The sequence below is a fragment of the Curcuma longa genome, chromosome 2 (genome assembly GCF_044706935.1).
Source record: "Curcuma longa cultivar G26 ecotype Majalengka, Jawa Barat chromosome 2, ITB_CL_G26_1.1, whole genome shotgun sequence".
Lineage (NCBI taxonomy): Eukaryota > Viridiplantae > Streptophyta > Magnoliopsida > Zingiberales > Zingiberaceae > Curcuma > Curcuma longa.
Genome location: NC_133862.1, coordinates 811285 through 836133, shown reverse-complemented (window position 1 = coordinate 836133; position 24849 = coordinate 811285). Strand labels below are relative to the sequence as shown.

The 24849-nt window shown below is 34.9% G+C and overlaps 3 protein-coding genes across 6 annotated transcripts in view; all 3 read right to left on the bottom strand.

Moving 5' to 3' along the window:
- Positions 1-1351: 1351 nt before the first annotated feature.
- LOC141822068 (putative L-cysteine desulfhydrase 1) lies at positions 1352-2893 on the bottom strand. The gene has a single exon (XM_074709488.1). It carries the CDS (start codon positions 2825-2827, stop codon positions 1490-1492), a length of 1338 nt encoding a protein of 445 aa, XP_074565589.1. The 5' UTR covers positions 2828-2893; the 3' UTR covers positions 1352-1489.
- Positions 2894-4559: 1666 nt separating this feature from the next.
- Positions 4560-7535, bottom strand: LOC141822419 (uncharacterized). 3 transcript variants are annotated; one of them, XM_074709864.1, is made up of 7 exons: positions 7417-7535; positions 7238-7320; positions 7086-7148; positions 6952-7009; positions 6726-6857; positions 5235-5402; positions 4560-5158 (listed from the first exon to the last, which is right to left on the bottom strand). In XM_074709864.1, the coding sequence occupies exons 2-7, from the start codon at positions 7300-7302 to the stop codon at positions 5051-5053; spliced, it is 594 nt and encodes a 197-aa protein (XP_074565965.1). In that variant the 5' UTR covers positions 7303-7320; positions 7417-7535; the 3' UTR covers positions 4560-5050. The 3 variants fall into 3 exon arrangements, with proteins under 3 accessions (XP_074565965.1, XP_074565967.1, XP_074565966.1); XM_074709866.1 differs by having other exon boundaries at positions 6726-6851; XM_074709865.1 differs by having other exon boundaries at positions 7086-7145.
- A 1383-nt stretch (positions 7536-8918) lies between these two features.
- LOC141821928 (uncharacterized) overlaps positions 8919-24849 on the bottom strand; it is a 47360-nt gene continuing 31429 nt past the window's right edge. For both annotated transcript variants that reach the window (XM_074709316.1, XM_074709315.1), the window contains exons 16-24: positions 24420-24476; positions 23189-23278; positions 17085-17150; positions 12735-12803; positions 12540-12644; positions 12320-12445; positions 9951-10009; positions 9833-9869; positions 8919-9430 (exon numbers count right to left, since the gene is read on the bottom strand). In XM_074709316.1, coding sequence (XP_074565417.1) covers positions 9203-9430; positions 9833-9869; positions 9951-10009; positions 12320-12445; positions 12540-12644; positions 12735-12803; positions 17085-17150; positions 23189-23278; positions 24420-24476 — 837 coding nt within the window. In that variant the 3' untranslated portion in view covers positions 8919-9202. The remainder of the gene's footprint in view (positions 9431-9832; positions 9870-9950; positions 10010-12319; positions 12446-12539; positions 12645-12734; positions 12804-17084; positions 17151-23188; positions 23279-24419; positions 24477-24849) is intronic.

The following is a 24849-nucleotide window of genomic DNA, read 5'->3' as shown; positions in this document are numbered from 1 at the left end:
AAAAAATAATTTATAAATTTATTGGTAAGTAAATTTATAAAACTTTAATTAGTTGATAAAATTTTTATATATTAAAAAAAATTGATTATTTTGATTAATTTGATTAAAAATCAAATTAATTATTTTATCAATTGAGTTTTTTCGATTTTTATTTGAAAATTTGATTGGTTCGATTAATTTAAAAAAATTCAGTTCGGTTTTGATTAATTTAGTTTGCTTTGATTCGATTTTAATCGAATACTCTTCTGCAAAAGGTGAAATCCGTCACCTTAGCGGCTCCATACGAAAAATTATAGTGGATAAATTTTTTATAGTGATCCATTTTATCGTCGAAATGACCTCTATCAGAAAACCTCCTAAGGGATTTTTTGGAGGTACGGTATCACTATGTTGATAAGAGCATATTGTCTCAACCTACGTTGTCTGGAAACGGCGTTTACCCCAGCGTCCCCGTTTCCGAAACGCTGGGAAACGTTTCCATCCGTGAAAACTTACCAGAAACGGCGATGAGACGTGGGCCTCGTTCTCGCGGCTCTTTTCCTTATGCTCGATGGACGAGATGATCCGCCACGAGGCACGGCGGGTGCCGACGACGTTCTTGTATGCCACAGAGAAGGTTGCGTTCCTCCACTGTGAACTCCTCCCCTTGCTCCGCTGCCGCCCCTACCTAGAGAAAGAACCGCAGGTCTGCAAGGACCCTTGAGTGTTGCAGCTCGAGTTGCGGGTTTAGGGGCTTATAAGATCTTTCTCCAGGGGCTTCTCTAAAGCTCCTAAGCTAGATCGGGTGCTCGGAGCGAGATTAGGGCTGATCTCAGGTCGGCTCCCTCTTGTGCTACTGCAGGAGCTAGCAGACCATCCTCGCATTACGTAGGCAGAACGAGCCAACATTGACCATCTATCTGCGTGAAGTGCCTAACTTTAAAATTGCTTACTTCAATCAACGAGAAGATGAGCGCTTCAACAGCAGCCTTAAGCCCGTCACCTTTTCAATGAATTCCACCATCTCTTCATACCTTTTCAATGAACTCCACCGTCTTTAAAGTGGGCCACTGACAGGCTTTTAAAGTGGGCCACAGTTCCATTTCAATTATCATCTTACAATGCCCTAACTTATCCCATTAATTAACTATATTGGATTCGTAAAATTATTAGATAAGATCCCACGAGATTTGTAACGCCGGCAGACGGCAGTGGGAGTAAACTTTGACGTTTCTAAAATCCGAAACTTCAACTATTGCCGTTTCTCGTTTCCTTTTCCGCGTTTCCCGTTTCTCGTCTCCAAGTTTTCAGACAGCATAGCTCAATCTTAGCCAACATGGATAGACAAATCAGACAATAAGTTTGTTTTATTTCTATTTTCTGAGCCAGGTAAAAAGTAGATAGATCAATTTTCTGTATGCTGCTGCTCGCCCTCTTCTCAACTAAACCTGCATTGCAAGACACAAAAATACATTCATAGATGCAATGCCTTTGGTTTCTAGTAAAGAGACTAGGCGGTCGGAATCATCGAGCAAGTAATGCCATCGCGCACCAGCTGAAGAACTGCATCTCTGAGCCTATAATAGTCATCCTCCACATTGTACACCTGGTGAGAAATCCTCACAAAGCCAGCGACGCCATTTCTCCCACCTGCGAGAGGATGAAAGTGAACTGGAACTTCAACCTCGAACTCCTCCCTCAACAAGCTCCGTAGATTCAGAGCATCCGCCTCGCTCGAAACCCCCAAGCCACTGGGCAATCCCACCATGATCATGCTGGAGCACATCCCCGGCGGCGACCCGAGGAGCGTCTCCCATGCAGCCGCCAGCATCTCGCCCATCTTCACCACGCTCTCGTGGTTCCTCTTTTGGATGCCCTGGATCCCGCCCTCGAACCGACTGATGAACTCCATGGCCGACGGCACCACGAGCTGGGGACTGTAGTCGCGGGTGCCGATCCACGAGCTCTCCGTCGGTAGGCCGTTGCCGTACTCGTGGGAGACGACCGGGTGGTGCAGAGCGGGCGGCGGCGAGGTCGAAGCCTTTCTGGCGTAGAGGAACGCCACGGAGGGAGGGCAGAAGAACCACTTGTGGAGATTGCTGGTGTAGAAATCGGCTCCGATGTCCTGCACGTCGACCTCGACGTTGCCGACGGAGTGGGCGCCGTCGACGAACACCTGGTCGACGCCCGCCTCGCGGCAGATCCTCGTGAGCTGCTTGACGGGGACGACGACGCTGGGCATGGAGGTGACGTGGCAGATCACGGCGAGGCGGACCCTCCGTCCCTCCGCCTCGGCCTGATCCAGGGCGTTGCGGAATTCGCGAATGATCTCCTCGTCGGAGGAGATGGGGAAGGGGAGCGGCACCTCGATGACGTGGCCGCCGGACCGGGCGATGATGTAGGCGTGGATGGACTTCTTGACGGCGGGGTAGGCGTAGTGCAGGATGACGACTGCGTCCCCCTTGCGGAAGGCGCAGGAGGCGTGCTGGAGGACGATGGCGACGGCGGTGGTGGCGTTGTCGACTAGGGAGATCTCTTCGATGTCGGCGGCGTTGACGAGGTCCCTCACGAGGGCGCGGGAGCGGAGGATGCCGGGCTTGAGGTGGTGGAAGTAGAACTCGTCGGGCTGACGGAGGAAGAGTTGCTGCCAGCGGAGCTGGGCGGCGGACACGGAGGCGGGGCAGCTGCCGAAGCTGCCGTTGTTGAGGCGGGCGACGGAGGGGTGGTGGTGGGAGAACTCCTCCGCGACCTCGGCGGCGGTGATGGGGGTAGATGCCGTCTGAGGCGGCTTCGCAGGAAGGCGGCTGGCTCCTGTGACGTTCTCGTCGCGGTGACGAGGGGGGTTCATGGCGGTGGCGCAGCGGCGGAGGAGATGGATCTAGGTTTCGGGGGAGGTGACGGGACTCCAGGTAATCTGATCTTAATGATGCTGTTTAAGGCGATAATATCATTTTATATTCAATAAACCACGAGCACTATAATTAGTAATGAAGGGCAGGACGTCCCCGGGGCAATGGTGCAACGGTAGGACATCCAGACCCTAGGGACCCGTGGTTCGATCCCTAGCTACGGCGTATTTACAGGAATTTTCCTCCAAATGGAGAACGCAATCAAAGGATGCTGGGCATCTGGATTGACCGTCGTATGCGCTTCCCGATTTACCCTGGTGGTCGGTGGGAAACTTCCGTGGGATCGGACCGGCCACCTCCAGGGATTGAGTTCATGAGACTGACTGGGATTTATCATTTTTAAGTAATGAAGAGCAGGGCCGACAAAATATCGAATTAAGAATTAATCGATTTAACCAACCGAAATAAAAAAATTCAATTTAATTAATTTAAAATTATTTTTTTTAAAAAAAATATCAATTAATTGGTTGGTTCAATTTGATTTTAAATTTAAAATATCAATTTAATTATTAAACCGAACCAGAAGTGATGATCTCGCGTCATAAAAAAGTTAATTACTTTAATTTTCAATCAAATTAATTAATTTTTTATCGATTCAATTTAAAAATTATTTATTTAAATTTTTGATCACATTAATTAATTTTTTATAGATTTGTTTAATTTTTATAAAAAAATAAATTTATTCAATTTCAATTTAATTAATTATTCATCTAAGCCAACAAAAGAAACGACAAGATCTCATTAGAATATTAAATGGTACAAATATCTTAAAACGGTTACTATAATTTACATTAAAAAGATAGATAAATTTTAATAAAGATGAATATTTTAAAAATCAACCTCAGTGTTCTGAATTTTTCTAATAAACAAATAAAAAAGACCGTACAAGCATATGCATCAAGAAAAATATATTACAATGATACAATCATTGTTGCGGGCATCGTCTATTCCATCAGAACCTTTAAATTATCAATATATATATATATATACACACACATCTAGATTATCAAAATAAAATAAAATATAATATTAAACATCATGAAAAATATGGTACAATAATATGATGATTGCAACGTGCATTGTCGTCTATCATTTCAGAAATGATAGACGACAATGGACGCAACAATGATAACGACAACGCACGCAACAACAATGATGATCATTGTTGCGTGCATTGTCGTCGGCGGTAATACAAAATATTTGATGCTCATGAAACAGTTGGGAGATATTTTATCGCAAGAGTGAAATACCTGGATTAATTAAAAAACAAAAAAAAAGAGACATATTTACGAGTAGTATATATAAGAGCATCTGCAATGAATGTGACGTTATAACGCCCATGTCACTTTGGTGGTCGACCACCTGATCGACCACCACCACATGTGATCGATCAACTGATCGACCCCCGTGTGAAAATTCAACCGCGCACGTAACGTGAGACCCATCCACTGTCCCGATTAACACGTTCAATGTTCTGAACGTGTTAAATATCTCTATCCTCTCTCACTCTTCCATGTTCTTTCCTCTTTCTTCCACATCACCCTATTAACACGCGATTAACGCGCGTTGCGGATGCTCTAAGGGTTTAAAGTCGCAAAGCATCTCTTTGAATGCAAAATAAGAGTACATCTGTAAGAAGGGCACTAATGAAGTGACTATCGGTTACATTTGTAATATTAAAAACCCTTATAAGGATAGAGAAGTTCAAACTTCACCATGCTAAGTAGGTCACATCTTTGCGACCCAAATGTGAAGACATGAAAAAGCCAACAAATACTCCAAGTGCCTAAGATCATAGGAGATAATTAGAACGGTTGAATCTAATTTTAGTTCCAATTACAATATTAAATTTAGGGGCATTGGAAGAGGAAGATGTTAGTCATGTTGATTGAGAAGACAATGAGGACGAGCAAGGTTGTAAGGGTTTTGATCAACATAATGATAAAAGAGTTGGTAATGAGTTTTTACATTATGAGAAAAGAAAGAATGAAAAAGCGAAAGCAAAGGAGATGAAGTTCGATGGAGGACTTCGTATGCGGGACGAAACAATCTCTGCAATGTGCCAAGAGGGACTGCTAGATGGACCGAGTCATGACAAGGTCGAGGAAGAATGAGAGATGATCAATGACTGCCGCGATATGAAATGGATAAGATACAACGAATTAGGGAGGCTTTGATACCATGTTAAGATCATGGATATGAGGGGAGATTTCCGGGGAATGACTGCTGAGAAGTTCATCCATTGCTTCGTTAATTATGCTTCCTTTGACCTAGACAAGAGATGAAAGCAATAGCCTCAGCTTCACTCATAAGAACATTATAACGATGAGAGGAAAAGCAACCAACCTTTATTCCAATTGCCATTGCTGTTTTCAACTTCACCAGTTCACCTAATCTCAAGGAACCTCTTTTGTTATCCTTAATGAATATCACAGGGATCTGCGCGGACGATGCCAAGCTTGGAATATGTTTTGTCAGCCTTCGTGGGTTGCAGTCCGCGGCTAAGAGCACGACCTACATGCACCAAATATGTATATCTATTAGAACAGATACCCAAACATGTTGTTAGATAGGTGTGAATGCAAAGCAAAGAAACCATTGCTCCAAAAATCATGAAAATTTGTGAAGCATTTCCAAATAATCAAAAAATTATACCCGATACCAGATTATCCGCTACACAGTAAACCTTGCATGGAATCCTCACATTTTATTCCAGAGTCCAAATTGCCCGATTCTACTCTTTCAACTTGTGCTAACAGACACTCAAGCACTGTCATCTGCTTACATTTGCTACTTCCTCAACTCTAAACTCCCTGAACTGTTTATTTACATAATCTCTGCGGGGTTTCGGTTGGGAAACATAACATGACCCTACTACATGCGTGAAATGTGATCTCTGTAAGGATTAACGTTGCTAAATTCAAGTTCATTTTAACATAGAGAATTGTATGTGCATACTTGTGAGCCTTAGGTATGTATGCTATCCTCATGGACACTTAAAATACTCCAGATTCATCCTCCATTAATATTATAAACATTTAAATTTCAAGCTGCTGAACTCAAGAATATGAGTGATTCACAGTAAGCACTTTTAAGAATTTATGAGAATTTTCTTATGAAGAAATAAAAACTTACTGAAGTCAATAAGTATAATCTTGTTAGCATGTAACAAACAAAAACATTTATCTTTAACATGATTAGTGAGTTTATATAATACTAATGCAAGAAACAAAGAACATAGAACTGACTCTTGATACAAGCCAATTGATAGAGAAAATATTTATGAAACATTAATCCATCCTATTCATACAAAATAGTCCATTTAGCTGAGAAAGAAGAAGAAGTAGAAGAAATGATTTCTTAAACCAATCAAAAACACCATTTCTGTTTAGAAAGGGGAAGGATGAAGGCTAGCCAGACCAAATATATTAACAAGTAGGAGAAACAATAGTCTAAATCTAGATGGGAACTATTTTTTTGAACTGAAGTATGAGTATCTAAAATTGTTAATAACTTTCCAACAAAATTGTATCTAAAAATGTTTACTTGTGATCAACTAGGATGTCAAGTGTACACTTGGAGTATTTGTTTTCAAATGTTGATATTCAACATCAATACACAGGGAGTAGATAAAATGTCTAAGTATTGAAGGGAAATGATATACCAGAGAGATTAGTGAGTCTTAAAGAGGTCCCGTAAAAACAAATGACTCACAAATAATCACTCATGCATCCCAAAAACTTTTCAACAAAATGAAAAAGTTGATCTCCAATGCTCTACATCATTATTTTGGGCATAAAGGCAGAAGCATAGAAGACATCGAAGAAAGAACATAACCTGCAGAGGGACCAGAGGAGCTCTACGGAGATTGATATTACTGTGCTCTTTCTTTGATTGGCAATCTGCCTCCGCTTGTATCATTCTTTCAAGAACACGTGTGACATCGTTGACGCCAATAGCAAACTGTTGCTACATGAACCAAATTCAACAATGACATTAACAAATCGATAAACGTTAGCACTAAAGCCACATTGGGGTTAAATTCCCTTAAGATAAGGAAAACCTTGATCCATATCTTATCAGGTAGCTCTCCTTTAGAAAGTTTAGCTGATTCAATGCTCCTAAAGCAAATAAAAACAATTATGAATTCTAAAGCCACTAGAGGAATGACACAAGAGAAAAAATGGTGCAAGTTACTTGGTGAGTTGAAACAGGAGATGGTCGAGGCGCTCTCCTTCGTAGCAATTGGAGCTCACTCTGCTTATATAGTTAAACAACAAGACGTATCATCAACTGATACAATGAAAAGAAGGAGAATAAGAAGAAAAGCAAGAAGGATGAATCTCTACTCTGGCTGTCGATCTCCATTGGATGCTTTGACAAGCCTACGAGAACTGCTTCGCTTCTTGGCCATGGCCGTTCTCCTTAATATCTACAGCGGCGTTAAACCAAACACTTAGTAGGATTACAGAAAGAAACCAACACAGATTCGACCTGCGACGGACGGAGAAGGCAAGGGATCCAGTACCCACTAGGGAGAGGAGAAAATGCTGGTATGCGGTGCTGGTGATGGTGAGAAGGAACTGGTGGCAGCGGCGACGGCGGCGGCGGCGCGCGGCGAGCGAAAACAGAGGAGGGAAGGGAAGGGAAGTCGGTGGAGGGAGTGCGGCGACGGCAGGAGGCGGAGCGGTAAATTAGGGGTTTCAGGTTTTCTATAAATAGAATTAATGAGAATATCTGATGCCAATTTAAAAAAACCTTAAAATAAAATAATAAACTTTATTTCAAAAAATAAGAAAAGGATTTTTCTAATCCTAATAATAATTCAAATACTTATTACATTTATCTTCTTTATCCCAAGTATACATATTTTATAGAATATCCATTTTAAATATATATAATAATTTTAATCAAAATTAATATGTGAATGAATTTTATTTTTAATTTTGATCAATATAATTTCATGTAATAATTTAGTCAAAATTACTATATAAATTTAAGTCGATCAAAATTCATAAATAAATTTTGTTTTTTATTAAAAATTTTGATCCAAATTTTGCATGCACTAAACTTGCTTAACTATAAAATATACTGTTCATATTCCTTAACGCCGGGTTTGATTCAAATTATCATGTAATACTCGATAATATGATTATTAGATAATTATATAATCAAAATTATAATAAATAAAATATAATCTAATATTATTTAGTTTAATTTTAAAAAATATTATAATCTAATTTAATATTTATTATATTATCAGATTCAATTTAATATTTAATTAATTTTTTAAAATAAAATAAATTATATTAATAATATTAATGATAATAATAGATTAATAATATATATATAAATATATATTTGATTTATAATTTTTAAAATTTAAAATAAATTTATATATATTTTTAATAGGATAATTTAATTAGGGCGAGAAAATTTAATAGTTAGGAATTGATTAAATTAATTAATTAAAATTTAAATTAAAAAAAAATTAAAGTTGATTGTAATTCACTGTGTCACTCGTTTCGTCGTGTTCACTTGCTTCCCGCCATCTCAATCTCCTTGCAACACCGTCGTTACTAAACACTACGATTACGCTCCTTGCTAAATTTTGAATTATATCTCTCATGCTAATGTATATTTCATTATTATAATCGCTCATTATCCAAATCAAATAAAATTTTTATTAATAAATATGATATAAATAATTAAAATTATCAACAATAACATCATTACCGAATCATGCTTTTATTTTTTAAATAAAAAATTGATTCACAAATAAACACTCGATTATGCTCCTTGAAATTTCGATTATTCTATGTTTTTATTTTTTTATTTTGCTCTTTACTTTCTTTATGAATAGATAAAGCCCACATAATAATAATACTGATAATTTAAAAAACATTAAAAAATCACATAACAAATATAATTTCTACAACAAAAACCCACAATTTTTTTTTATAAAATACAAAGATAATTTACAAAAGCATAGAAACTTTTTTTTATTTGGATAACCAAAAACCCATAATCTCCAGAAAATTATCAATTTTCAAGCCAAAAGCTCTGACTGCCAAGGCAATGCTGAGCAGATGGACACAAACACTTTGTTTTGCTCTTTTCTAATGGCAATTTACAACGTTTGAAGAATTGTGATACTTATCGATGCTTCACCATTTTCTTTCTCTACAAGAGAGAAGAAAGATACATGTTATTCATCCACTACAATAGATTACAACAGTCTACCAAAAATGCCATATAAATCGAACACATTAGGCATGCATTCGCAAAACACAGAAAGAGTGAGGAAACTCAGATCAGATTTTAGGACTTTTAGCTTTGTGGTGGGCATCGTCAGTACTTTGGCAACGTTTCATAAAGGCGTCCAAAGTTTGTTGCTTATGAGGACTTTTAGCTTGGTGATGGGCGTCGTCGTCGGTACTTTGGCAACGTTTCATAAAGGCGTCCAAAGTTCGTTGCTTATGAGGACTTCGGCTTGGGGGATTCGAAGACACGTCTAATGTATTCTCTTGGCCATCAAGAACCTGCAGGCAAAGCAAAACATTGTACCTCCAGTAGTTGAAACTTGAAAGGTTTAGGATAAAGGCCATGACTATATATATACTAAGATCAAAAGAAACGTAGTCGTTTATTTAAAGTCCACAGCGACACGAAAATCATGATTCTTCAATCAATTGCACTTGGCATAAGCAGCAAAATGAAACAGAGAACCTACTGTTGGTGCTTCGGGCAGTACATTTGAAATCCGATATGCATTGCGACTGTGCTTAGGAATTAGATTCTCTTCAATTTAGTGTTTACGAGGTAAATATCCATAAGAGGGAGAAAATAGATTCTCTTCAGTCATTTTAAGAAATTTAATGTTACAAATGTGACTATGACGAGTTGCATGATCAGTAGTAAAATGAAGAGGGAGAAAATAGAACCTGGCCAACATTCTCCAATTTATTTTGAACGACATCCCTGAACAGAATGAATATTAGTCAGTATGCACAGTTAGCAATCAAAAGTGCCACAAAACTAAGGAAGGGGGCATGGGCATACCAGATTATGTCATCCACAGTGTCATTTGCTAGAAGATAGTATATGTTGACTGATGATACCTGTAACCGGAATAGGACGAGAATATTTAATCGGATTCGAGGTTGATAGAATTAAGAGTGTCAATATATCAACTGAGTCAATTATTCTGGAAAATTACACCCCAAATGGTATTCATGAAAAGAAATACATCCATAGAACCTTGGGAGAGCATTCATGCATACATAGCTATATTAACATAACCTGGTATTTTTGTCTAGCACAATTAAAAAGAAAGCTAGGAAAGTTTTAATGGATCCACAATTAAATGCCAGCATAGCATATCTGAGAGAGAGGCTCTTCTACAAAATTGTTTGTTCAATAATTCAATTGATGGATTATTAGATATTTTTAATAATGACCTTTCCTAGGCTAGCGTACATGGAGAAAATTGTGAGAGAAAAAAATCAGAAGGATGTAAAAGTGACAAGAAATTAGTAAATTTTCCCTATTTTTTTCCTCTCATTTATCATCAACTAAACATGACATTAAAATTGTGAAACTACTGACAAGACTATCACAGAATCATACACTTTGAAGTTACCCAAGTGTTTATCCATGAAGGCACAATTTTAGAAAAGAAAAATCTGTGATCCTAAGACTATCATGGAACCATGCTCTTTGATGTTACCCTAATGTTTATCCATTGAAGGTCCGATCTTAGATACAGGCCATGCATGCAATTTAACGTTTTTACCACTGGTTCAATCTTTATAAAATGATTCATCTATTACCAAATTTTCATAAAAAGCAAGATACCATTTAGTAAAAAAAATATATAAGCATAGTTGTTGGCCTAGCAATAAAAACAGTTCACACTAAAAAATGTATATAACAAAAGTCCAAGTGTTCCAACTATTAGGGGTTGATTGCATGGTTCACCCACCAATAGGACTCTATATCAAGAGAGTGTAAATGAGCCGAACCAAGCCCAGCTTGACTTTGCTCAAGCTTGTTCATGTTCATATCGAACTTATTCAAGTTTGCTTATTAAACCTTATCGAGTTTGAGCTGAGCTAAAGCTTTTTATCAAGCTCTACCAAATAATTTAGTTAAATCATTGATCTAATAAATTAAACATATATCATTTCCTCATTTAAAATATATTATAAATAATTTAAAATTACAAGAATATATAGCTTATTATACTTTTATGTATTTCAATAAAAAAAGCAAATAAGATCATACTCAAAATTTAGAATAGTTAAATATTTTGTTTACGCATTGTTCACATATGGTAATTAGAGCCGTCAATTTGGACTAGGCCCGTTGGGTTGGCCTGCCACGCCAAACAATTTAAGTAAGTTGGGTTGGTATTTTATCAACCCATTTTAAGGTGGATCCAGACAAGTTACTCGCTTGAGCCCGCGACCCACCCGAGTCAGCCCGCAATGGGTTTGGGTTGAAAATTTTTTTTTTCTAAAATTTAAAATAAAAGTGAAAAACTTAATAGGCTCATGGGCTTAACCCACCTGATTCGCAACCAAATTTAAGAATTTCAATATTATATATATTTTTTATTTTTTAGTGGACTCATAGGCTTAACTCACCTAATTAGCAATCCAAACGTAAAAATTTCAACCTTTTATATATATTGTTTATTTTTTGATAGACCTGTAGATTGGCCCACCTAACTCACAAACCGCTTTGAGTTGGATTGGGTTGGAGATTTTCTAGTCTGTCAAGATGGCAGGCCAGCCCGCCTCGCTATACGATGGGTTTTTGATGGGTTGGCCCGCCCCACCATGAGTTGGCTCGTCTGACTGCACTAATGCTAATGAGTCAAGCTTCGAGCTTGTTTATTTCATATCCCTTAACCTATCAAATGAATATAATAATCTCATATGGGGCCAAATATTAAGATTTTTCATGAGCATCTTGTTTATTTACAATCTAGCTATAATGCTAGGAATGCTAAAATGTTTTGTATCACTTTTATTTATGTTCAGTGGAGTTTAATTTGGACCATCTATACATGACACCTACTTAATTGTAGTTGTAATTGACTTAACTTGTTTAGCTATATAGTTTAAAATTTTTATCTTTTATTAAGCTCACTCATTCATCTTAACATATCATCTTGTCTATGCTAACTTTTTTCAAGTGATTTCCAAACTTTATAACACTTGGAATCATAAGGAATATGAAAAAAAAAAATCTTTCAGCACAAGGGGTGCACAAGACTCCAAAATTTCTTCTTCATTTTAATCAACCAATTTCAATGATAACATCATCAATATCAAATTCCTATAGAGAGGTGTGTTTGCATCCAAGAAAGGAAAGAGGATATCTTTAGGCTAACCAAGAATTATAGCAATAGTTTTAACCATTACCTGACCAATCCTGTGAGCACGATCTTCTGCTTGAATGATATCACCAGGAGTCCATGACAACTCCGCAAAAATTATTGTGCTTGCAGCTGTGAGAGTCAAGCCAACGCCTCCAGCTCTAATTGAAAGCTATAAACATATACTCAGGTTTTTTGCTTGCTATTTATTAACATAAAAAGTAGAACAAAACAGAGACAACCAAACAAACTAAAAAGTAGCCTACAACTGCAGCCTTGATGCTATCCTTCTCTTGAAAGTCAGCAACTAAAGTTTGTCTTGATGTAGAAGGTGTACCACCATCAATCCTTATACAACCAACTTTTTTTTTCTGCAATATATTGTTACTTGTTTGTGATGTTTTGCTGGTCCAGAATCATACTACATAAAATACATAACAAACAAAGAAGAAGTTGCTTACAAGAAGAAATTGGTGTATTGCATCAATCATGTGCTGATGGTGGGCAAATATCAAGAACTTGCAACCTGCCTGCAACAAGAACACATATGAAGCAACTTGTTGAAGCCTTGATGTAGAGTATGAAGATAAAACATTTCCATGTATGTTAGAGGCTTATAAAACCAACTGTAAAACAGTTGTACACACCTTAATAGTAAGACATACTATAGCTCTAACAAATGAGGTTATTGAAACTCATAAAAAGGTATAATGGCATAAAACAATTTAAATATGTGAACATAATTCACATATGATAATCATAATTGAAGTTTCATAAGGCATCACTTGGCAATCCTACCAGCAATCAGGCACAAAGATCCACCAAGTTTCAGATTGCTACTGAGTACTGGGATGAACAGTCATATTGCCATGTTGTCGGGTCATTGTGCTAATGGCTAAAAGGCTATTAGGCCAGTTTCTGTCCCTTTGTTGATTTGAGCTTACATGTGGCTCCTCAATCTTGTTTCCTGACTATTCACTTTCTAACCCTCTCAAATTCATCTTCCTAAATCTCATTCATTCTCTAATAATGTTCTCCATTCTTTTGAAGTATCTGATTTTCATCGAAGGCAATGACTGATGTTGATAACTTGATATATGTTGAAGCAGCAATAACTAGTTGATCCACACTAAAGAAGAAAATTGTTGATTGTAAAGAACAGATGCTTCATTGGGAGAATCTGATTGCAGTATATTTTTTCCTTTCCATGGAAAAAAGTCTATTCCAACTTTAAGAAGCAAAAAAATAAGTCATTTTGCCTTCAGCAAAAGAAACAAGGTGAGCATTGTCAAATTTTGTTCATCTCTGGACTTTATGCCCACGATTAATTAGTCCCCCTCTTTTTAAGGAAAAGGATGTTGTAGACATCTTTTTCTTTTCTTCTTCTCTCCCTTCCTTCAACCTCCAATTCCCCACTAGCAACATATATCAGAATGCCGACATGAATATAGTATAGTTCTAGTTAAAGACCAAAACATCAACACTGCTTGAGATTTGGATTAATGTTATTTTGAGACAACTCTTACATGATATTTAGTAGACTCAACAAAATATCCTAAAACTAGAATACCCTTTGTGGAACTAAACCCACATTCAGTTGTAATAACTCTAAAAATTCTCCAAAAGCTAGAGAATGGGAAGTATCTATGCCCAACTTATTACATAAACTAGAAACACCAAAAAGAAGATAAATTGACTAAGATAAAGTTGATTGTTTGCGAGGAAGCATGCAAATCATCCACCACAACTTATTGCATAAACTAGAAACATAAAAAAGAAGATACATTGACTAAGATAAAGTTGAGGTGGATTGTTTGCAAGGAAGCATGCAAAGCATCTAGTGCAAGTGAATGAGGCAGGACCTCTAGAGACAATCTCTTGAGTGGCTTCTCCTTGTGGTGATGTTGACAATATAATAGACTGATGGAGGTGAAGTAAAACACTCAACAAGGGTCCAAGAAGAAACGAGCAATGGAGAAATTGAAGTCAGTTGCCGATAGAGACATGGTGATGTTGACAATATAATAGACTGCTGGAGGTGAAGTAAAACACTCAACAAGGGTCCAAGGAGAAACGAGCAATGGAGAAATTGAAGTCAGTTGCCGATAGAGACATGATAAGGCAAGAACCTAGTAGATAGTCTCTAGGATGGTCTTCACCTTGAGACAAAGTTGACAACCCATGGTTGGCAAATGAAAGTGGAGAAGCATTCAATAAGAGTAAATTGGGTTGAAAGAAGTTAGGTTGGATCAATACTCTACAAAAGGGCATTTGAAACAGGGACTGTACCATATATGTGATATGTTGTCTCCTTAGCAGTTTTAGTAATTAGGCGAGACAAGTGTGTACCTATGAAAGCTAGGCTGGTGACTGTGTGTGAGTCATCTATGCAGCTAGTCTAATTCATTTGATGATCCAGAACTGAATTCGGTATTTTGTGATGATTTTTTCTCTATTAAAGAAGATTAATTAATTTTTTATAGGGTAGCAATGTAAACATTTATTTTGCAAGTGATAGGCACGTTAGAAATTAATTATATGTATGTTACTAGTAAATATGACCTATTCTATAATTTTATTTATGTGTGTTACATTTGTGTTACATTATATATTTGACATGCATTTTTGCTATAGAAATAAGAAATAGATAGGTTGCTTACTCTACTTTATTAGATATGTGAATATTTTTAAAAAATTTACACCAACTGCATATGCTTTTAGATGATACATATGTGTTATGCAATCAATCAACCACTACAAGCTTCAAACTTTGTCAATGATAATTTGCTGGCTTGGTTATTAAGAGACCCTCTAATTTGCTGGCTCGGTTTTATAATATATTCAAGCCAACATGAGGGACAGAGTTGAGGATCAACCTGTAAATTTATAAATAAATGCATGTATATATAAAAAGAGCAAAAACTTAGTTGCGTTAGCATTCCAATAATTGTAAATAGGTTTGGCAACGAGGTCATATCCATCCAGCACAAGTTTGGTTAAGAGTTATCAAGTATCCAGTTAAGAGTTATTAAGTATCCAGTTACTGAAGCACCCTTACTGACATTTATGCAAGATGGATTTTAAGTCATTTCGATCTTGTTGACAATTTACTGGAATCAATAAGCACTTTATAAAAGAATAGAAAAGTTCATGCTCCAAGACAATCTAATGGAAAATTAACCAGGAAATGCAGATGAATATTATCTAATTTATTAAAATTGATGTGAAATACACACTTCGGATGAAGAGGATGAAAAGGTCTGATAGAATTTAACAAAAACTAACCTATTCTTAAAATAATTTATTCAGACTTGAAAATAATTACCCTGTGCTCCAAATAACTCATTCCCCAAAACAATAATAAAAATACCTAGTTTGGCATGACTTAACCAAAATAAAATCTTATTTCTAAACCCATAAAATTAAAATTTCCTAATTTAAATCACATCAATAGACACCGACAAAAAACCCTTTTATTTCTGAAGTATCTATCCTATTGCTCATCAATGGTTCAGTTCAAACAAAATTTAGCATCTATATCGTTCATTCTATTCTTTCATAATGCAAACACACACGAACTAAAATCCAACCTTAGTAATAGTCAAAAGCATGGTTGCAAAACTCAGTTGATCCTGATACAGATCGACTTAGTTCTATCGGGATTGGCAACAGCCAATTTTATTTAGGTCCATCTCTTGGCCAGGTCTTGGAAAGTTATCTAAATTGAGAAAAAAAGAGTAGAAATGGTTGAGATTTGCAAAAGACCGGTAAAATCATATGAAAATAGGAAGGAATTGGCAATCTTGTTCCAAATTGGTTGATTCCTAACCAACCCAAACGATTCAAATCATGAACCCTTCCAGCTGGAAGAAGAATCTGATTTGATGAAAACTGAGCCTCTGCTTCCAACTTATATGAGGAGACATTTGCAATCTTGTGACCTGTAGAGGAAGAAAGAGATTGGAGAAGCATGGTTGCGAGAGCCTTCAAGAAAGGACGATTCACGATGAAGAGGAGGTCAAAGGTTTGATTGGATCAAGATCATCTCATCCTCCAGTTGTTGTTCCATTTCGCGGGGAAGGTGAATCTCACAATGGAGGACCACGTGAGAAATGGGAAAGGTTAGTCTTGGATGGAGTGAGTATGATAGGTAAGGTTAAGGTGGTAGCAATTAATTTAATTATGGTGAGGGACTACGTAAGTTTGTGTTGGATAGCAATTTAATTAAGGTAATGTTAATTTTAGTTAAATTAATATTCTATGATTCAAGTTAATATTAATGATGTGATTTAATCAATAACAATGTTATTAGGTAAGGTTAAAGTGCTGAGTGATTGTTAATATGTTATTATTAAGGTGATGTATAACAATAATATGGTAAAAATTATAGTTTTACATATTAGGTGATTAATGCTGTTTGGGAATATGTGTTGTGTCCATTAAAAGATTACAATGATAATGTATCCAACTATTAACCAAAAAAATACCATATCAACTATAAAATAATAGGTAATAATTTATCACTATCATTAATTGTTGTTTAAATACTAATAAAATTATTAGGAATTTTATTTTTTTATTTTTTTTTAATTCTCACTGATTCTGTTCCTACCAACCTGATAGGGCTGAACTTTTGAACATTCGAATATGAATGCCAATATTGGTAATCATGGTCAAAACATAATATATATATTCACACATAAGTCTTTTATTACATCTCAGTTCGACCAGAGTTTAACCTCTAATGAGCAAGCAATGCACAAACTGTGTAAAAAAAAAGTAAAACCATCTTTGCAAGTCCTGATGATTACCTCAATAACTGTTCCCAGGTAGTCAAGAACAGCAGGAACTTTAGCTTCTGCTGAATCATTGAAGATCTGAAGTTTGAATGCGAGTAAGTAAATAAGAGTCAACATAGACAATAAAGAAAAGTAAGATTGTAAATTATCACACAGTCAATGATTTTTTCCAGCATAAAAGACAAGATTACAAATTAGATAAAGGACAGAAGCATGCATGTCCACACATCAGTAAAATTATACAACCAATCAAGAACATGAAAGTTGCCATCTTCTATATGTTTATGTGAACATATCAAGAAATTATAAAAAAGACTCCCAGTAGCTACTAAATTACAACATATCACTAGATATGGAAAAACTAAAAAGCCTCCTGTCTAAAAATTTTCAACAATAAAAACCAGAGATAATGCATGCTTCTTGTTCAGGAAATAAACAGATAATGCTAGCAAAAGGGCCTTAACATGCCTGAATAATTCACTCATATTCCTTATCTTTGTGGAGATCACAGATAGGATATAAGACAAATTTCGACGATGGTGACAACCAGGGAGAGTAATTCACAGGCCAAAGGGAAGGCACAAATGCCACATGTTGTGGCGCCAACCAAACTACAAAAAGCCAACCAACACATATGTGGGATCTTTATCTTAGGTTGAGAGCAACATGAAAGCTAACATAAGGCATGGCTCATGTGCATGGTCCATCAAGTAGAGAGGAGAAGCTCCGATGAGCAACAAGAGAGGCTTGGGGCGAGGCTGACATAGCTAAATATATGGTCACATGTGGGTTCAACTCAGATGCATGTGCAGCCGCAATAGTGGCTGGAATGCTATAAATGGATGGCACGATCTCCGATGTTGTGCTCGGATGGACAGATTATGTGGAATGGGGAAAGACAATGTTGTGGTTGTTGCTAGCGAACATGAAGCAAGGGAAGGTTGGCACAAGACTAGGATTAACAAAGAGGAGAATGGCAATGTAGCAGTTTCATGGCATGGTTCTAACAAGATAGAAGGATGAGACAGCATGACGTTGTGAAGTTGCATTGCGCCCAGAGAAGACGTGGATCAGCAAATAACAATCGGGAGAGGGACTCAAGATATTTGTTAGGATTCAACGAAGACTTGATTGTTTGACATTAATTTAGCAATCTATTTATTTAAAACTTTTTATTCAATTTACCAAATAGCTTATCAATAAATATTTTAAAAATCTACCATATTGTTTGATTAGCTTTTCTATATCAATGAGTATTCTCCATATTAGAGTGTTTGATTTTGAGATCCCTCAATTTAGCATCTACATCTCAGATAGTGGTGATATTTTCTCTTATAATTGTTGAACATGGTTAATGTGGTAATGTTGATTGTAAAATAAAGTTACATAACATAGGACACAATAAGAGAGATTATTATTTTATTAATTTGATTATTCTTAAAAAGTTATATACTATGTAACCACTTTAGTGGCAGGGTAACTTTTAATATGTAATTACATTAAAGAATATGATTAATAGTATCAATAGTTGGATACTAATATTATATTATTTGTTATAATGTTATTGATTAAATCATCAGTATTAAATAAAAATTTATAATATTATAATAATCAATAATTATATTAAAATTTTTAAATAAGTATCTATTAGGACACATGAATAATTATTAAACATATAAATATAATGTTATGAAAATATTTATAAGAATGGGGCAAATACATATATGTATATCCTCTTAGAAATGAAAAACAAATTTTCCATTATAAAACTCAATGTTACATATATATAAATCTATTTCAAATATCATTAGTTTAAACTAAACCCAGCTAATACTGTGTGATTACAATTCTATACTTAAAATGTCCTTAACATTAATCATGATGATTATGTAATTGTCTCTTTTTTTTTCTCGCAGCCATTCACTTTTTTTTTTTTTTATCATTTTTATTGGATTTCAACATCATCCCAAATATCAAATAAATATGCATCAAAAGAGATTAATGAAAATGATGATAAGTGATTAAATTCAATTAAGGACATTTCATATAATGTTTCCAAGGATTGTCGATTATAATTCTTAAGTTACTATTTTAGGAGAGATATACTCTTTGATGGCATATATGCAAGATTTCAGTTTTAGAATGTCAAACTCTACAAATAAAATTTTGAAGTGGCAAATATGCAAAATATTAAGTTTGCAAGACCATATAGGTAATTTCCATTATAATAACACTTTAAGAAAATATATTAAATTTCTTTTGCTACTAAGACTAATGTTAGTAAACAACAACAATAATCAAACCTTTATCCCACTAAGTGGGATAGGTTATAAGGACATTAGACTCGATCCTCTACCATATCCTCATCTATATTTAAATGAATTTTATTATGTTTTATTGTTTTTAATTAAGTCTTCTTTGGTCTCTTTCTTCCTCAATTAATGTGTATATTTATCATGGTCTCGCATCGCCTAACTAAGGCATTTATTGGTACTTAAGTACATGTCCACACTATTTTAAATGCATCCCTTGAAGTTTTTCCTCTTGATTTTCTCTCTAATGTTATTATCTCTTATCTTGTCCATTCTCATATGTCTGTAGATCCACCTTAACATCCTCATCTTTGTGACTGTTATCTTCTGCTTATCTGCTTGTTTCATAATTTAACATTCAACTTTATATAATATAGTAGGTCTAATCATCGTTTTGTAAAACTTTCCTTTAATCCTTAGAGGTATCTTACAATCACAAAAAACATCTTACACGCTTCTCCATTTCAACCATCATACTTGCATCTTATGTAAAACATCTTTATCAACCCCTCTATCCTTGTGGAAAATGATCTTTACTTAAAACTTTTAGTTGCAAGTAACTCATCATCTCCTATCTTAAAAATTATATCGCAACATCTACTACTACTAAGTTTTCCATATATTATGTCTTTACTGAGCTTAAAACTTTTAACTTGCAATGTCTACTATCAAGATTCAAGCTTAGCATTTCCTCAATGTGTTTCATCGACCAAAATAATTTTTTTGAGGAGTGCAAACATGCATCATGGTAATGTGTCTTGGATGTATTCAATAACTTCATCCATAACTAGTTTAAAAAAATAGACTTAGAGTTAATCCTTAATGTAATCCTATTTTTATAGGAAACACTTCAACCAATCCACTTGGAGTCTTCATTCTCATCATCACATCCCTATACATATCTTCGATTATTTCAATATACACTACGCTAATTCCTTGTTTTCTAGAATTCTCCATATAATTTTTCCCGAAACTTTATTATAAATTTTTTCTAGGTCAATAAATACCATGTACAAGTCTAGTTTATTTTCTTAATATTTTTCAATTAGTTATCTAAGAAGATGTGTAGCTTCGACCGTCTACTTTTCAGACATGAATCAAATTAATTTTCAGTCATCTTAGTCTCAATCCTTTTACTATCACTCTTTCACAAAATTTCATGGTATAACTCATTAGCTTAATGACCCTATAATTCTCATAATTTTATAGATCTTCTTGGTTTTTATACAGGGAACTAACGTACTTACCCTCCACTAATTGAGCATTTTCTTTGTTTTCAATATTAGATTGAATATCTTTGTAAGTCATTCAATACCCTACTTTTCTGGACACTTCCATACCTCTATTAGAATATCATTTAGTCCAACCCCTTTTCAATTTTTCATCTCATTTAACATTTGTTATACTTTTAAAATTTGAATTCTTCAATAAAAATTTAAATTTCTATACTCCTCTAACCTATTTAAATTTCCTAAGTTAAGTTAATCACCTAAACCTTCAGGAAAAAATTAACTCATCATCCTTCACAAGTACCCTATTAGATTCATCTTTAATACAATTTTTTAGTAAGATCCCTTATTTTCCTCTCTCTCGTTTTAACTATTCTATAGATATCTCTTTTCCATTTTTTGTATTAAGTTGTCGATAGCGTTCGAAAGCTTCATTTGGGCATCACTAGTATTTTCTTGAGCTCTTTCTTGAATACTACATACTTTTTAAAATTGTCTTCATTTAAATGTATAGTAGTGACTTATAGCCTATTCTTTTTCCTTCAATTTCTCTTGTACTTCCTCATTTGGCTATCAAAATTCATTATTTAGTGGAGCTCACCCTCTAACTCACTAAGTACATTCTTGGTCATTATTTTTGAATTTGATGTCATCTAATCACATATCGTATTTGAATTTCCAACCCTCTCCTTAAAAGATATTATGTTTCTTCTTTTAATTCATCACTTGATCTTAGAAGACATGCACATTTTCCTTCTATTAATATTATGCTTGAGGCGCATATTTAGTACCGCTAAACTATGTTGTAGCTAAGTTACCGATGTTGGATGGTTAAGTTTTCTCTTGGGATGACTTTGCAATTTTTATAAATTTTTCTATCCCTCTTCCTAACCAATTTGCAACTTATTATTCTCAATTTTGAAAGTAACTAAGTATTCTTCTCTTTTCTTGAAAATGTATTAGCTAATTACAAGTTCATATGCTATTGTGAAATCCAATATAACTTTTCCTTCTTCATTTCTTGTTCCAAAACCATAGCCCCCATACAACCTATCATATTCATTATTGCTTACATCTATATGACCATTTAGATCTCCTATTAAAATAATCTCATTTGTTAAAAATTTTATACTAACTCATCTAAGTCTTCTTAAAACTTATGTTTGATGTCTTCATCTAATCCTACTTAAGGTGTATATATGTTAATTACATTAATAGTTTCTTTTGCTGCCACTATCTTAAGAGCTATAATTCTATTTTTCTTCCTAACTACTTCTACTATTTCGTCCTTTAATGAACTATCTAAAACAATATCTATTTCATTTCTCATTTTACTCTTTCATATGTCCCATAACTTAATGTCTAAGATCTCTATCATCTTTGACTTCTCCGCTACTCATTTTATCTCTTGTAAATATAAAATATTAATTTTCTCCCAATCATCATATCTATTGCTTTCATTGTTTTGCCGACGAGCATTCCTACATTCCATGTTCTGAATGTAAGACAATTGGTATTCCTATAACGTCTATTTAACTTAGAGGGTGAGAACTCTTGCATATTTAACATTAAACTCAAGTTCTCATGGAGATGTAGCGGCCTTGCCACAACATTATAATCAAACCCTACAATGCATTCCTTCTGAGGAAGGACATAGCATTAACATAATAATTTAATAGATTTATACATAATATTTATCTATGTTTTAAGCTAACTGACAACCTAACATAATGTTATTAACCAATTGTAAAATATAATAGCATTATTATTAAAAGCCAGACTTTATTATGAGTTACATCTGATTATTAAATATTAATTATATGATGAATTATGTTCTTATATTGCATTTTTATAATTCTAAGCTAGATGTATTTTATTTTAGTTATATGAAAATTTTAACTGATTCCAATTTTACCCATCCAATGTGGTTGATTCTTAGATATTCCAACTAATTGATACTGATTTCATAAACTATAATGCAAAATAAGAGTGCAAGAGGGAAAACAAACAAGGGGAGGTAGGTTACTCGAGGGACAACAAGAGCAAGTCAGATCTATAATGCCCCACAATACAAGTCTATGTTTCTCAATTAGGGATCTTACAAAATTGCATGCCTTGAGCGATATTTTCACCAAAAGGAAAGAGAAATATGAAGCAGAAAAATTTGTATTATGGTTGTATAGCATGATGGGAAGACCTGTTTTGTACATTTTAGAATAGGTTCAGTCTCACAAAGGCTAGGTGCAATGAGAATAATAGAAGTAAAAAATAAAATGATATTGTAGTTCAGACCAAGTAAAAATTACTTAAGACTCTGAACTAGGTTTATTGGATCGATTTATTTTAATTTTCATTATAAGGATCATTATCACGTATATAGATAAACATAGCTATGCCGTCACAGCAAAGAACAAATGAAATTAATTATAACATAATTCAGACCTTAACTTCCACTATTGTGTTATGCAACCTGCGAACGTTATACATTTATAAAACTTAAGGATATATTTGAAATAATAGTATCTAGAGAGACCAACACAAATGGACTTAAGTTATGTAGAACAATAGCTAGCACCTTGTTGATAAGATTCTTTTGCATAAACTTGAGTGACTCAATCTTCTCAGGGGAATTACAAGCCTGGATGTTCATTTTCACTACCTCCAACTGAAAAAAAAAGTAACATGAAGGCTTAGATTGCAAAATTTAAAGATAAAATAATAGGTGGCCATACTTCCATAAAAATTGGATAAAAGAAACTTTCCTGTGTTTCATTCAACAATGACCAAGGAAATAGTAGAAGAAAAAAAAATCCTTTTAGAAACACTTATAACATTATGTAAAGGATATGTTGCATGAAGGTTGGCCATCTAATATTGAAAGCAATCAAGGCAGAGAACTAGAATCAAGGATTTCTAACAAATTAGTATACATTGAATAGATGACTGTAGCTTGCACCAGTACTATGAGCAATCTGCCAAGTGGTTAAGTGGTCATTTTAATAAGAAACAAGTCAAGCTTCAAAACCCTGTCATTACATTTTTTTTAACAAAAAAATAATTAAGTAATGTTGGTCATTGGCAATGCTACGACGGTCAGCAACCAGCTGTAGGCGTTGCTCCGGTCGGCATTATTAACCTATCTAAGAAAAAAACAGAAAGCTTCCCCCTTATAAGGCAGCCTCGATATCAACCATGCTACATGATTTAGACTGGACGCCAAATCACAGCTCCAACAGGGTCCACTATCCAGCAAAATCTCGTCCATCAACCTTACCACACTCCTCCGAGGCTGATGTCCCTGGATTCATCCTTCAGAGTTTCCAAGCACCTCCCACTGTCGTATACGACTCCTTGATTCTTCAGATTTCAAATTGATTTTTAAGATGTTCTTCCTCTTCCAGTGACCAGCAGAATCATCCTGATAACACATCATGATAAATTCTCATCTCTACCTATGTTGACCAAGGTTGCAAGTGGTACTGCCCAACTCTACTCAATACGGGTAGCACTATTCTGGCATACGACATATGAAATTTCATGCATGTCGCCTAGTTCCGTGTTTTGATCAAGGAATAAAATAAGAAATTTCAGTTGCAAGATACTTCCTGTGACTTTGAGTATTCTAATTGTTGTTTCACTTATATAAGGTAGCTACATTATACTAGTCATTAATATGATGAAAACAGATTCATTAATATGATGCAAATCGAACGGCAACTAAAAGTCGCAACTAAGAAAGTTTAGAATGTCAATGACAAAGAATACTAAGCATACATGAAATACAAGCATGTGGCTAACAGGAATACCTCACGAAAGAGTATTCGTATTTGTTTCATATCACTCTCATTCAAATCCAGAAAGACCTGTAAACATCAGAAAATTTATAACAGAAAAAACAGCATCAATCAAAAAATTAAATAGAATAATATTTCCCAAGGTCAAGTTTAGCAATATTGGAATTTAAAACTAAAAAAACTCAAACCAAAAATAATCTTCATTAAGAGTTGAAACAGAGAATGTTGAGAGAGAACAAACAATTGTTAAGACTTAAGATATATGACTTGCTATTTTCACAATATTTTATTGAAATACATTTTCTGGGTCATATGATTTGGCTTAGCTGAAAAAGATGTTTCTTAGATAGAAATATGGCATAGAAAGCATTGTCTAAAGCAGTAAAATCTCAAGCTGTGGTGATGGCATTGGCAAAAATTTTCATTTTACCTGTTCACCAAC